The sequence below is a fragment of the Puma concolor genome, chromosome A1 (assembly GCF_028749965.1).
Source record: "Puma concolor isolate L17-30 chromosome A1, mPumCon1.1.hap2, whole genome shotgun sequence".
NCBI classification, from domain to species: Eukaryota; Metazoa; Chordata; class Mammalia; order Carnivora; family Felidae; genus Puma; species Puma concolor.
This window is the reverse complement of record NC_141667.1, coordinates 76205182-76218837: the sequence shown is the minus strand read 5'-3', so window position 1 is coordinate 76218837 and position 13656 is coordinate 76205182. Positions and strand designations below refer to the sequence as shown.

General features: G+C 36.1%; 1 protein-coding gene and 1 long non-coding RNA gene across 3 annotated transcripts in view; both read right to left on the bottom strand.

The window, feature by feature from the left end:
• Window positions 1–8509, bottom strand: part of LOC147584243 (uncharacterized) — a 124871-nt gene extending 116362 nt beyond the window's left edge. Inside the window, exon 1 of one of the 2 annotated variants that reach the window (XM_086687400.1) lies at window positions 8312–8509. Coding sequence is in view for 1 of the 2 variants with exons in the window: in XM_086687338.1 (XP_086543464.1) it covers window positions 8312–8328 (17 nt within the window). In the remaining variant the exon portion in view is untranslated. The remainder of the gene's footprint in view (window positions 1–8311) is intronic. The other variant, XM_086687338.1, reaches the window with a different exon arrangement.
• Window positions 8510–10626: 2117 nt separating this feature from the next.
• Window positions 10627–13271, bottom strand: LOC147584242 (uncharacterized). Its single transcript, XR_015244166.1, has 2 exons — window positions 12158–13271; window positions 10627–11773 (listed from the first exon to the last, which is right to left on the bottom strand). It is a non-coding gene; the product is annotated as an uncharacterized LOC147584242 (long non-coding RNA).
• Window positions 13272–13656: the final 385 nt, after the last annotated feature.

Below are 13656 nucleotides of genomic sequence, written 5' to 3'. Positions count from 1 at the left end.
GGACCAATGCAATATCTTTCTAACTGCTTTTCTTCCATATTTATATCCTTTGATTATTCATATAGCATGCAGTTTTTTTAAGTATATAAATTAAATCATGTCATCCCCTGTTTAAAATTCTCTAATGGCCTCTCCTTCTACTTTGGAAAAATTCTAAGCACTTTAGTCTTTTTTTTTTTAACACATATGCACAAAGTACAATTTTATTCACAAGTAAAATATACCACCACTAGACCTTGGGATGTATATTTAGGTATCCATTCCACTATAGACTTCTTGGATTTATATTTTTCATAAATGTTTATTTGTTCTGTGTAAAATTGGTACTAAAGCTCAGAAAAGTTACTGTGATTGCTGTTATATATCAGCTGAATCCTATCACATTTGAGACCTTTATATTGGATTATATAGATCTTTTTTATAACTGGGCTTTGACTTATTACTATAATTCACAGAATAAGGAGGAAAAATATAAACAGGAAATGCTAACAATATCTTTCTACTGCAAAATTACATAGTGACACCATTATTCTGAGGAAACTATTAGATGGTAAAGATTTCTTTTAAAGGTATTGCTAGAAAATTTACTGATGGCACTTTTCTGACAAATTACTTAAAAATTCTCTATAAGCTGAAATGTTTTCCTTGGAACATTCAAAAGCAATCATCTAACACTAGTAAAAAGAGAAAGAATCATAAAAGGGTAGATAATGATCACTATTAAAATTCTAGAAGGAGACTAAATATGTCAATGATACTTCAATTAAAAAAAAAGAAAGAAAAAAGACAGAAATTCAGATGTTTAAATACTTCTGGGGTAGCATACTATCTCTCTTTAATGTCTTTAACACCAATTGGTTTGAGTTTTCTGTAGAATTTGAAAGAAATCTTAGTGTATTTCTCATGGCTTTACGTCCTGGATTTTAACACAAATTCTATCTTTTCTGTACTAAATGTTTAAAGAAAATTTATACATGTAAAACATACTATGGAAAGTTCAAGTTTAAAAATATTCAGAGAGGGGTACCTGGGTGGTCTCAGTGGGTTGCACATGGGACTCTTGATTTTGGCTCAGATCATGATCTCACAGCTGAGTCAGGCTCCTCACTCTCAGTGGGGAGCCTGCTTAAGATCCTTTCTCTCCTATCTCTCTGCCCCTCCCACTGCTTGTATGCTCACTTTCTCTCTCTCTCTCTCTCTCTAAATAAACAAACATTTAAAAAATTAAAAAATATGACCATATTGAGAGAAAATAAAATTCTAAAATGTCCATTTATTCTTGGAAGTGTACAAACCTGTCTTCTGTCATTCCTGATTTTGATTTTGAAAAGGTTTCTTTTTTCTTCGAGAGAGAGAGAGAGAGAGAGAGAAAGAGAGAGAGCGCACGTGACAGTGAGCAGGGTAGGGGGCAGAGAGAAAGAATCCTAGGCAGGCTCCACCCTCATTGTTCAGTGAAGAGTCCAATGTGGGGCTTGATCCCATCACCTTGGGATCACAACTTGAGCTGAAATCAAGAGTCTGAAGCTCAACCAAATGAGCCACCATGTGCCCCTGTCATCCCTGATTTTGAATGGCATGAATTTTAAACTATATCCTTTCGTCATTAATTTTTAAAAATTGCATAAGGCATAAGAAGAATTATGTTGGAAAACAGCTGTTTCAGTATTGAGCATATAGCACTTCAAATTCGCACTCAAATTCCATAGAGCTGCAAGGATGAACCTTTGTAAACCTGGTTGCCAGGTAGTAATTGTTAATGAATAGTTTGCTAGCGTCTTGAAACTAAACTGCTTTAGTTATGATCATTTAAGGTAGTCTCAGTACTATTGTAAATTGTTCACGCTTTTACTTCTTCCCCTGTGTTGAAAACATTGAAGAGTACATCTGTTTTCATCTATATTTGTATCCATACTTATAGATACAATATTGGAATCCATTAGGTTAAAATATTAAAATAGAAACATCCAAACATCACGTCCAGTGAAAGTAACTTTTCCTTTCCCCAAGTGCACAGTAAGTAAGTTGTTGAAGTTCACAGGTAGTATTCATGATCTTGGTGATCACTGGACATAATCTGCTAAGGTTTTGAGTCCAGTAGACATAAAAGAACCTCTTTACTAAAATAATTATCTTTAAACATAAGCTTTGTTGGAATGCCATCACTTTATTTGACCCATAATTGATCAAATATAACTTAGAGGATGAGGGTAATGCTTGGAGAGCAGGAAGCACATGCTATGTTAAGTTAAATTACAATCTCTGCAGAAATGAAATTCAGATAGAAAAGAGCATTGTGCAGTGTGGAATTTGTTATTGTTAATATTACTATTATTAATGTTTTAAGAAATGGGTAAGGAAAAATTTATATTAGTGAACCAAAAGGAAATTGAGCTCAGTGTTTAATAAAGTTTGATAAATAAGGTAATACCAGTAAAGGAAGGGAAAGATGAACTAAAGATGAAGATCCCTTACAGTTCCAGAAGTGTCTGCCCTTTGTTTCAAGACAGATAGCTGGGAGATCATCTATCCAATGCCCTCATATCTCATCAGAGGAAACAGAGATGTAGCAAATTGCCCAAGGAAACATAGTGCTGAGATGCTGCCTCTCTTCCTTTACCACTGTGGAAAGACTCTGAAAGTGAAAATTTTTTTTTACTTAAGATTTTTGCAAGATGTTTATTGCTTTACTGTGTTAAATGTAGAGGCTCTTTTTGAAACGCTTCAGGAACTATCCCTTTCCCTGCTCGCTTTCTTATAAAATGAAAGGAGTTACATTATAATTGGGAAAGCCCAGTGTACTTCCCACGGAGGTAGCATTAATAATTTGGCACTCTGTGCCAAATAATTTGGCTCAAGCTTCTAAGCTGGACTTAATGTGAAAATGTAAATATAATGTAAACTTCAAGGAGTTTACAGTGTAGCAGAGGGATTCTCAAACTTGAGAATGCTGAAAATATCACTGCATAACTTGCTAAAAATGTAGATTTGGGGCCTCACTTTGGAGATTCACATTCTGAGTGAGGGCACAGGAATATGCATTTTTAGTAAGCAGCCACTCTTCAGCCCCTTATAACAAGTCATTCTGATGCAGAAACCCTGTTGAAACAGATAATACTGGATAGGTGGAATGGAACCTCATTCAGAAAATCTTTAATGGCCTTAAGATTTTAAAGTAGAGCAGTCCTGAGGAAACTTGCAATGAATTCTCATTTCACTTCATTCCACCTCATTTTCCTCCTCTCCCAGTTGGTACATAGTAAGGTTAAAATTTTTTATTGTTTTGCTTTAAGTACAGATTGTTCTTCCTTTTTTAAATTTATTTTTATTTTTTTAATATGAAATTTATTGTCCAATTTATTGTCCACAACACCTAGTGCTCATCCCAACAGGTGCCCTCCTCAGTACCCATCACCCACTCCCCCTGCCTCCCACCCTCCATCAACCCTCAGCTTGTTCTCAGTTTGTAAGAGTCTCTTATGGTTTGGCTCTCTCCCTCTCTAACTTTTTTTTTTCCTTCCCTTCCCCCATGGTCTTCTGTCAAGTTTCTTAGGATCCACATAAGATTGTTTTTCTTTCTATATCAGCAAGCTTCTAGGGAGAAAACTCCTTGAGAGATCGCTTGTTATTTTTTGCTCAGCCCCATGTAAAGAGGCTGTACCAAAATTGTATCCTAAATCAGACTTCGGGGGGTAACTCTTCAATATCCTTCTTTCATCTCTGTGCTAACCATAGTTAGTGATAAAAATCTAGCAAGTCAGATTAGCAGGCCAGGGCCACTAGTGTGAGGAGATGTCACATTATATATATATTTTTTTATTTTTATTTTTTGACATTTATTTTTGAGAGAGACAGAGCATGAATGGGGGAGGAGCAGAGAGGGAGGGAGACACAGAATCCAAAGCAGTCTCCAGGCTCTGAGCTGTCAGCACAGAGCGACGTAGGGCTCAAACCCATAAGCCGTGAGATCATGACCTGACCCGAAGTCAGACACCCAACCAACTGAGCCACCCAGGCGCCCAGTCACATTGTATTTTTGATTGCTTATTTCCCATGTTCACATTTGGCTTCTCAAGAATTGAAGTGTTTCTGTATTTTGGGTTTGACTTTGCTTCTAGAACTAAAATGGTTGGCAAGTACATGGGGCATTACAGTGTCATGGAAGTTTCAGAAGGAAGGTAGTTGGCCGGGAGAATGAGGTACCAGCCCTTGATCTTCCTATTTATAATGGTGTATACATCAGCTCATTTCCATAGAACTCCAGTATTTGTTGAGCATGGCTTTTTATGAAGCATCTCTAGTGGGACTATCTTCTTCCTCTGAATCAGCGCCCTGGCTGCTCCACAGTTAACCTGACTTGAGCCAACAGAAATTTAGAGGAAATTTAACTTTGGAACCAGCAAAGGTAGATAGAACAGCCCAATATGTATAGCTTTAGATTATCCTAGTCTCCTGAAGAACCATTAGAGATATGGGCTGAAATATAAGATCCACAAGGGCAAACAACTTATCTGTTTTATACTTTGATGTATTCCTGTTCCATATATGTGGAAAAACACAGTAGTTGATAACATTTTTTGGGTGAATGAAACTTGCTCATTATTCCCTGACTTCGGTCACTTGTGTACTACCTTCATGATTCTTACTATTCCTATGAAATATCCATGCTATTTGCTTAGTAGTTTCTCGATTCATTAAAATTTACTTTAGTTTCATGTTAGACAATAATTCATGTGAAATTCTGGGTTGTAGCTAAACATTAAAAAAAAAAACACTAAAAAAAATATTGTACCACCCCAAACCATAGTCATACTTTATGTGTTATTATCATGACATTACTAAACTAGAAATCAGTTTTGTATTTTGCTTTTCTTCACTTCCTTTTTGGCTTTTGAATGATTATCAGAGTACAAGTTTTGCGAATCTCATATACAGGATGATGCATGAATTAAATATCACTGTATGAAGAGGAATCACCCTATTCAACTATAGTTAGAACTCTATCTACTCGAAATTTTTTTAATCGCTAGGTATGAGAAATCTGTAATTATGGTTTTCCTCTACTTTGACCTTGACCAGCACAGGGACTTTCAGAATCTCTCTTGAGAATCCCATTTCCATTCTCTCAGTCCTAAGTGACAGTTCACATTATTCCTCTTCCACTAATTATACTGTCTGCAACTAGACAAGAGGTGGCAACTTTATTGCAACATTTACATATTTCAAATAATAAAAAGGTTACCAAACAGGTATATTTCTATTAGATGAAGAAAGAGGAAAAATAAAGCATATATGTACACTTACATATATCATTAGATACCTTGTTAAAAGTTAGCAAAGGATAGGCTCAAAAGGATAATTGAATGGATCTCACAGACTACTTTTTTCCTGCTTAAGGCTTTCCCTACCTATTAATTAAATGAAGAATGCCTTTGAGTTTTCTAAGGGTGAATGCTGTCTCCTCTTTTCACTTATTTAAGTGAAGCCATACTACTTCATGATGTTACAGAAGAGCTATGCTTCTCTGAAGGCTTAATAATTGCTGAAATCCAACTCTTGATGGGTTTAAATAACATCCTCTTAATTTTGAAGCATTCAACCCTCAACCTCAGTTTGAAGTAGTGTTTGAATATACCGTGTCTTGATCTTTATACAGAAACCTCTGTGTGTAGTTTCCCCCAAACATGAAATCCCTGTGATTTTTTTCAATGAGATGTCTTATCCCTCAGGGGCAGATCTCATCAGTTCTGCTGACAACAGAGGTTTTGATTGCTCTAAACAGAAAATGTGTAACATCTTCATTCCTTTTCAGCACAGAACCAGGAAAAACCAGTATGTAACCACACTGCTAAATTGTAAAGAGTGAGAAAATGGAAAATACTTCTTCCTGCCCCCCCAAGCTAACCTGTGTTTTGCTAATAGTAGCCTAAAAAATGGCCATTGGTTACTTTCTACTTCCAGTCATTCAGAAGGAAGTAATGAATATATTCTTTCAAATCTTTCAATGGAAATGTTATCATCATCAGCTATTTAGAAGAGCCAACTTTTTATTTTTATTAGTGTACTTTGGGCATTTTTAAACCTCCTTATTGGTCAGATTTCATAATTCATGGTAACTTGAATTACCTTAAAATTACTGTTACATCAGAAAAAATAATTTTATGGTAATATTAATGTAAACAGGTATAAGGGTTACAAAGGGGCTTCAGTAAAAAAATTTGGAGCAGACATCATCTTCAGTCATTTCAGAATCATGATTTTAAAACATTTTCTATGCTGGTTTCACTAATTCACTGAAGTAAATTTCTGTGGCTTAGTCCAATCCAATGCATGTTTTTTAAAGCAACAAAAATGCCTTTATTTTAAATGTTCTATGCTTGATATTTTTCTGTTGACCTTTCTTTTATATAGCTTGAGCTACTATGCTCTAGTGTGCCCACTGTCCTAAAAATGTGTGTAAATTGCACTCTGGCCAATGAGGAAGGAATGAGAAATTATGCTTAGAATTAATTTGCCAGGTTAATTCAATCACTTTATTATTAGGTTTACATTGGGCAGATAATCAGTGCTAACATTCCCTGCCATCTCTCAAGTTCCCTGAGCTCTGGGCAGTCTCATGAGATAAGAATAACAGATCAGTGCGTTTTGTGTAATGAGCGCGTATCTTCACAAGTCAGCACATTCAGAATTTTCATTCTGCTTTTTGCAAAAATGATCAGGAACCAATCTATGAAAAAGCCATCAGAACTCAGAGAGTTGAGAATTTGGCTCATCACAGTTAAATTCCTTGTGTGTCATTTTAATTTTTTTTTTTTTCAACGTTTATTTATTTTGGGGACAGAGAGAGACAGAGCATGAACAGGGGAGGGGCAGAGAGAGAGGGAGACACAGAATCGGAAACAGGCTCCAGGCTCTGAGCAATCAGCCCAGAGCCTGACGCGGGGGTCTAACTCACGGACCGCGAGATCGTGACCTGGCTGAAGTCGGACGCTTAACCGACTGCGCCACCCAGGCACCCCCCTGGTGTGTCATTTTAAAGACCTTTTTGGATTTTTTTTTTGCCCTGAAGACACCAGTACTATTTTACAAGCATAGTAATTGTAATTTCATCACATGGTTACTACAGATTTCTTTGAGAAGTTAAATGACTTCACACAGAATTTTTTTAAGAAGTGAATTAATTTCTAGCCACAGAAAGAATATGTGGGCAAACAAAAAGTAGACAATATTTATTTTTCAGTTTACTTTCCAAATAAAGGGTTTTAGGATACTTACTCAACATTATGGTAATCTGACATTAGAAGAAAATAACTAATGTTTAAATGCTGGGATAAGAAAAAGTGGTTGAAAACCATTTAGTGTTTAAATTCTAAGTGAGACTGAAGAAGGTAAGGACTGGCTGAACTCTTGATGGTGAGAGAATTCTTTGTAAATATATATTGCCATTCAAAATCTTGGAACGTAGTTAAAGATCAACTGACAGTGAAATTGCAAATACATGATTCTGCAAACTTTGATTTGGGATTACTTATACAAAAGGCATCAGCCATGATAAACTTTGCCTATGAAATGGTCTAAATCTCAGAGTAATTGCAGTTGTTCATAGAAAAAATATTACTCCTTAATGTCTTCTTTCATGAGGTCAGATCATGATGTTTTGGGTGATCAATATATTTCAAAGAATTAAATATAAACATTTATATAGGTGAAATTATAAAATTAAGGAAGAAAATGCTACTAACTAAATCAGATGAGAAAATCATTCTGGTGATTAGCAAATTCAATGCTGCAATGGAAACAAAGCAGAATTATAGGAATTCAAAACAAGGGCTATTGCTTTGAAATGCAACTGACCTTCCGTGAATTCAGAATGAATTTCAATTATGCTTAGAAGCCTAGCTTGTCAGTTGCATTTTCCTTGCTTTCCAAATGCACAATTTATTTCAAATAACCAAATTAGGATATGGATGGTAGCTATTCAAATGTGCATATGATGTCTTTCTTAGCATAAATAAAAGAGGCCTAAACACATTGACTATTTAGAATTTTTTTTCCCATCCATCCTTTTTCTGTATCCATCATATTCGGTAACACAGCAAGTTACAAACAGCTGTTGGATTTTTTTTTTTTGTAATGGGAAAGAAATATGTTGTTAAATTGTCTTCACACATAACATTCACATAATTTTCCCTTTGCTCTCATCCTTTGCTAAGCAACTAATCTAGGACAGCAAGGATTAAAATAGAGGATACTTCATTCAAAACAGCAAAAGAAAAAAAAAGTAAAAACTAAAAAGAACATATAATCAACTCACCTGGGTAAAGCCTTCATAAATTCCACAGCTCTAAAGGAGACATAGATAAAATGCAAATATGTATTTTGAAAAGCAAGAAAATGAAGTCAAGATTTGAGTACTTCGTCTTGTTCTACTTGGGGTTTATCTGGGTTGTCTAAATCCAAAATCTGATTAGCATACTTAATCTTATGCAGTGTCAGGAATGATCTACCATCCTTTAATCAGTCTATTATTATCTGTCTTAACCATTCCCAACAGTCTGTTTATTTTCAAGTATACCTTCAAGTGAACAATGAAGTACTAATGTGTGCTTTTGTGGCTTAGTAGTTTGGATAGGGGTGCTATGAAACAAAACTATGATGTTCATGTGGTGCAAATGGAGTGGAAGAAACCCCCCACCCCCATCACAAACGAAAACTTGATCTAGTTTGACTCTATGCTGGTGGCGTTAATTATAAGGTAATTGATTTACCTTTGCGAGGTAGATACAGGGGCCGAAGCAGTATGGTGTATGGTATGGGGTATATGGTATGGCAGAGGTTTGCTTAGGAAGATTTAAATTTGAGTCACATTTCCATATGTTGTGTTGACTTTGAGGATCATTTGACTTCTCTTAGATTCAATGTGCTCATTTGTAAAACTGGGATAAATAATATAGGCCCTGATTTAGAATTTTGAAATCCTATGAAATATGTAAATGAAAACATAGTTTGGAGATAGTTTACAATCTTTAAATAAATGAGACATTTCTATTAACATAGTTGTAAAATGGTATTGCTTATAATTATTCAGGTGATTCTTATGTTATTAACACCTAATAAAAATTTAGAAGGTTTTTCTTGGCTTTTTGCAAACACATAAATTACGGTATGTATAAGAGGCTGGAAGAAAGGGAAGTGATCAGAGTTGAAACTCCAGGGGTAAATTGCTATGCCAAAGAAATTGCACTGGAAAATTTGTCCAAATGGGAGTCTTTAAAAAAAAAAAAAAATTTAATGTTTGTTTTTGAGAGAGACAGAGGCAGAGCATGAGCAGGGGGATGGGGCAGAGACAGAGGGAGACACAGAATCCCAAGCAGGCTCCAGGTTCTGAGCTGTCAGCACAGAGTCCAACAGGGGGCTTGAATTCACCAATGGTGAGATCATGACCTGAGCCCAAGTCGGACATTTAACCAACTGAGCCACCCACGTGCTCCAAATGGGAGTCTTTTTGAGGAATTTAACAAGATCGCTTCGGCTGCAATGTGAAGAATGGATTGGGGGTGAAACCTGAAGTAAGAAGACTAATTTAAGAACCTGATGTAGAAAGCAGGTAAGTAGCCTGAATTTGGATTGGTGGCAACGGACAGAGAGACATACTGATTCATGAAATACTAAGATTCAATAAGTACTTAGAAGTAGAAGCAAAGATACACTCAAGAAGTATTAAGAAGTAAAAGGGATAGGATTTGGAGATTGCCTGGCTGTGGGGTGGGGTAGGAATAAAAATGACAAAGTAAGCACAATACCCCAAAGTTCCATATTGGAAATTACAAGATTATTAAAATAGGGAAATAGAGGGGAGCCTCGTTGGCTCAGTTGGTTAAGTGGCTGACTCTTGATTCTTGCTCAGGTCAATGATCCCGGGGTCAAGCCCCATATCAGGCTCTGTGCTGACAGCATGGAGTCTCTCTGGTTGGGATTTTCTCTCTCCTTCTCTCTCTGCCCCTTCCCTGCTCCTTCTGCTCTTTCTAGAGGCAGGAATGTACTTGGGATAAAAGATAATTTAATTGTACACATGTACTATTTGGGAGGCACTGAGACATCCAAGCAGGTATGTCTAGTAGACACTTGGAGATAGAAATCTGAGAATTAAGTAAGTAGTCTTGCAGAAATGTCCAGAGTAACAAGAATATAAGGCCCCACCAGAAAAATGACCAAAACTTAAGGGATTGAATGAGAAATCTGAGACTGGAAGTTCTTTTCTCAATGAAGCATTAAGAAAATTCTGTAAGATAGTCTGTTAAGTGGAAAGATGAAAGGATTTGGAATGAAATACTTGGGTTCAAATTTTGGCTCTCCTATTTATTAACAATGGGACTCTGAGGAAGTTAATGCTTCTTAGCCATCTGTAAAATGGGGATAATGATAGTGACATTCATTTCATAAGGTTTTTTAAGGATAAAATGAAATAATAACTGTCAACATTTTATAAAGTCCTATGTAAATAGTATTATGAGAATAAGCTAAAAAAGAGTTACATTGTCTCAGGAGTTTGTTGTAAATAGGTCCATAAGTAATTCTGAGAAATACGTGGGAGAGAATGGGCAACATAATTTTTACGAAGTTCAGAAATCTGGATTTGAATTAAAGTCACAATTTATTAGTGCTAATGTTAGATTTACTGAACAAGGAGAATATACATACTGGCTTCATGGTGTAAAACAAAACATAGCATTTTATGTAATCATCATAATGATAATCATAGAATATTATTATCATATAGACTATTATGACTTATAATAAAATAAAAAAAAGGTTTATTATTCATGAGGATGTACAAAATGGCTGGGACTAAAGAAAAAGATCAGTATCTTTCCTTTTCTGCATTGAGTTTATTTTCACAAAAAGAACTCTTTTTCACTTCTCTCTTGACTGGTGAGACTTTTTGAAGATGTAGGCTTTAGGCGACGTTATCCCTGTCTCCTGGAAATACACCTTCTCTGCCTCTACAGCCATGAAAACTTTGAGGTCCACACTGATACATACACATTTTCTCTCTTCATCCTCAATAGTGTCTTCCAGAGCACACAGAATTCCTACTTGCTTACCACTCATGGCAACATTCACTCACATTGAACACCTCACTACAGAACAGAACAGATGATGGTCAGACCAAAGCAGCCCCTGAAGTTTGAGCTTGTGTACATCATTAGGGCATCTTATTTGGAGTTCCAAATCCTCCCAACTGGCAGTAGAGTACTCGAACTTGTTTCATAAACACAACAAAACCCAGCAAAAAAGCGCAAAATAATGCTTAGCAGCAAAGCCGTTGGATAAATGGCATTTTAAATTGTTTGTAGCTCCACGGATAGAGAGGACTTCAGCTCACTGCTATCTGAAAGCTGTATAAATATTTATAAAGTACTCTACTGAGGTGTTCAAAACATCACACTGCTCCAATAGGCTACAATTTCGGACTGGAGTAAAGTGGACAGGATAAAAAATTAAAAAAAAAATGGAAAAAATAAACCAGACTACATCATTTATCCACTTATGCTGTTCTAAAATAGATATGAGTACTAGTTTCAATTTCTACTTCTGGGTGGAACATTTACCTTAGTAAAAATGAAACTACCTCACAAATTAAGTGTTTAGAATGTTCTTAATCCATCAGAGGTGAGACAGGGAGTTGGTCTGGTATAGTTTCCACGAGCCAAGGACTGGAAAGCCAGAACTTTTTTTTGTTCCTCATGCTAGATTTTGTCTGTCTCTTCTCAGACTAGTTAGAATGAAAAAAAAGTCTCCATTAGCAGGAAGTCTGCTTTTTTAACTTAAAATGTTTTAAAATTCCACACCTGCCTCCGCTATTCTGTACAACATCATTATAATGGGAATTGTGAAGGGAGAAATGTCCATTTATGGCTTGTATGCTTAGCCAGAAAAGGGAAACATAGTATTCTTGAAGGAATAAAGGTAAAAGTGCTACTTCTACCAAGGAGTACAATTATATGTAGATACCCTTAAGTGAAAATAGAATGAGGAATTTGCCTGCTAGCCCAGTTAACATGTTCAAATGTTTATTTTATAGTTGAGAAAATATTTTTCCAAACAATAAAAGAATTCATATTCCTGATTACCCATTTTCCTATGCCATCTTTATTACCTGAATAACTTTCCTTTTGACCATTCTACTTCGGGCAAATAAAATGAATCATCTGAAAATCCATTGTAGATGATAACAAACTGCACTTGCTTTTACAGAAACTGTTTTGAATTCTACCTGAGTGTCCTGGAAGAAAAAGGACAAGGCGTGGTGTAGGGGAAAAAAATTTTTTTTCTGCATTGAGTGTATTTTCACAAAAAGAACTCCTTTTCATTTCTCTCTTGACTGGTGAGACTTTTTGAAGATGTAGGCTTTAGGCGACGTTATCCCTGTCTCCTGGAAATACACCCTCTCTGCCTCTCATCCACCCCTGTGGTGTCAAAGCTCCCAAGCATTTGAACCCCTTATGGAGCAGCCTCTACCTGCACTGAAGTCAAATTCTCTCACCTTCTTTTTCCACCCATTTGCAAGTACTTCTGGTTTGCCTCAAGACCTACCTCTTTTACATTTGTAGACAGATAAACCTAATTTTGCACTTTGGAATACTTTGTCCTAGATATTTTTCTACTAGAGAGAAATAGGCCTTTAAAGTTCAACTTCTATCACTCCTACCTATTCAGCAATATGTGAACATGAATACATATATATTTATATATATGTACATATATGTATGTTCATATATATATATATTCATATTCATAATCTAATAGTTGGTTCTCATCCCTAATAAAATTTGCTTTGGGGAGATTTTATTCTAAATAATTGATGGATTTGTTTTATAGAACATTTTCACCTGCTATTTTGCAGTATACGCATTAGCAACACAGTTCTAGAACCAACAACAAACACCTCATGGTCTTACCCTCTGTTGTTCCATTCTTTTCTGTCTTCATTCAAATCTCCAACTTGTTCTTTGAAAGAGTTACTTAAATCATTTTTCCAACTAAATGAAACATGTAGGCTTCTAATTCTTCTAGCCCTTCCAAGAACAGTAAACAGTGAAAAATACAAAATGCAAAGACTAGTAATAGGAGACGAGTAATAATAGATATTAGACTAGACAAATAACTTCATATCTGAAAATAAAAAATTGACTATATATATGTATGTGTATATAAATATACATAGGACCTAAAATAAAAACTGTCTTCCAAATATGGCTACTTAAAAACATTTTTTTTTTCAACGTTTTTTTTAATTTATTTTTTTGGGGACAGAGAGAGACAGAGCATGAACGGGGGAGGGGCAGAGAGAGAGGGAGACACAGAATCGGAAGCAGGCTCCAGGCTCTGAGCCGTCAGCCCAGAGCCTGACACGGGGCTCGAACTCATGGACCGCGAGATCGTGACCTGGCTGAAGTCGGACGCCTAACCGACTGCGCCACCCAGGCGCCCCTAAAAACATTTTTTTAATGTTTATTTATTGAGAGAGAGAGAGCATAAGCATGTGCATGAGTAGGGGAGGGGCAGAGAGAGGGGGACACCGAATCCGAAGCAGGCTTCAGGCTCTGAGCTGTTAGCATAGAGCGTGACACCGGGCTCGAACTCACGGATCCGAAC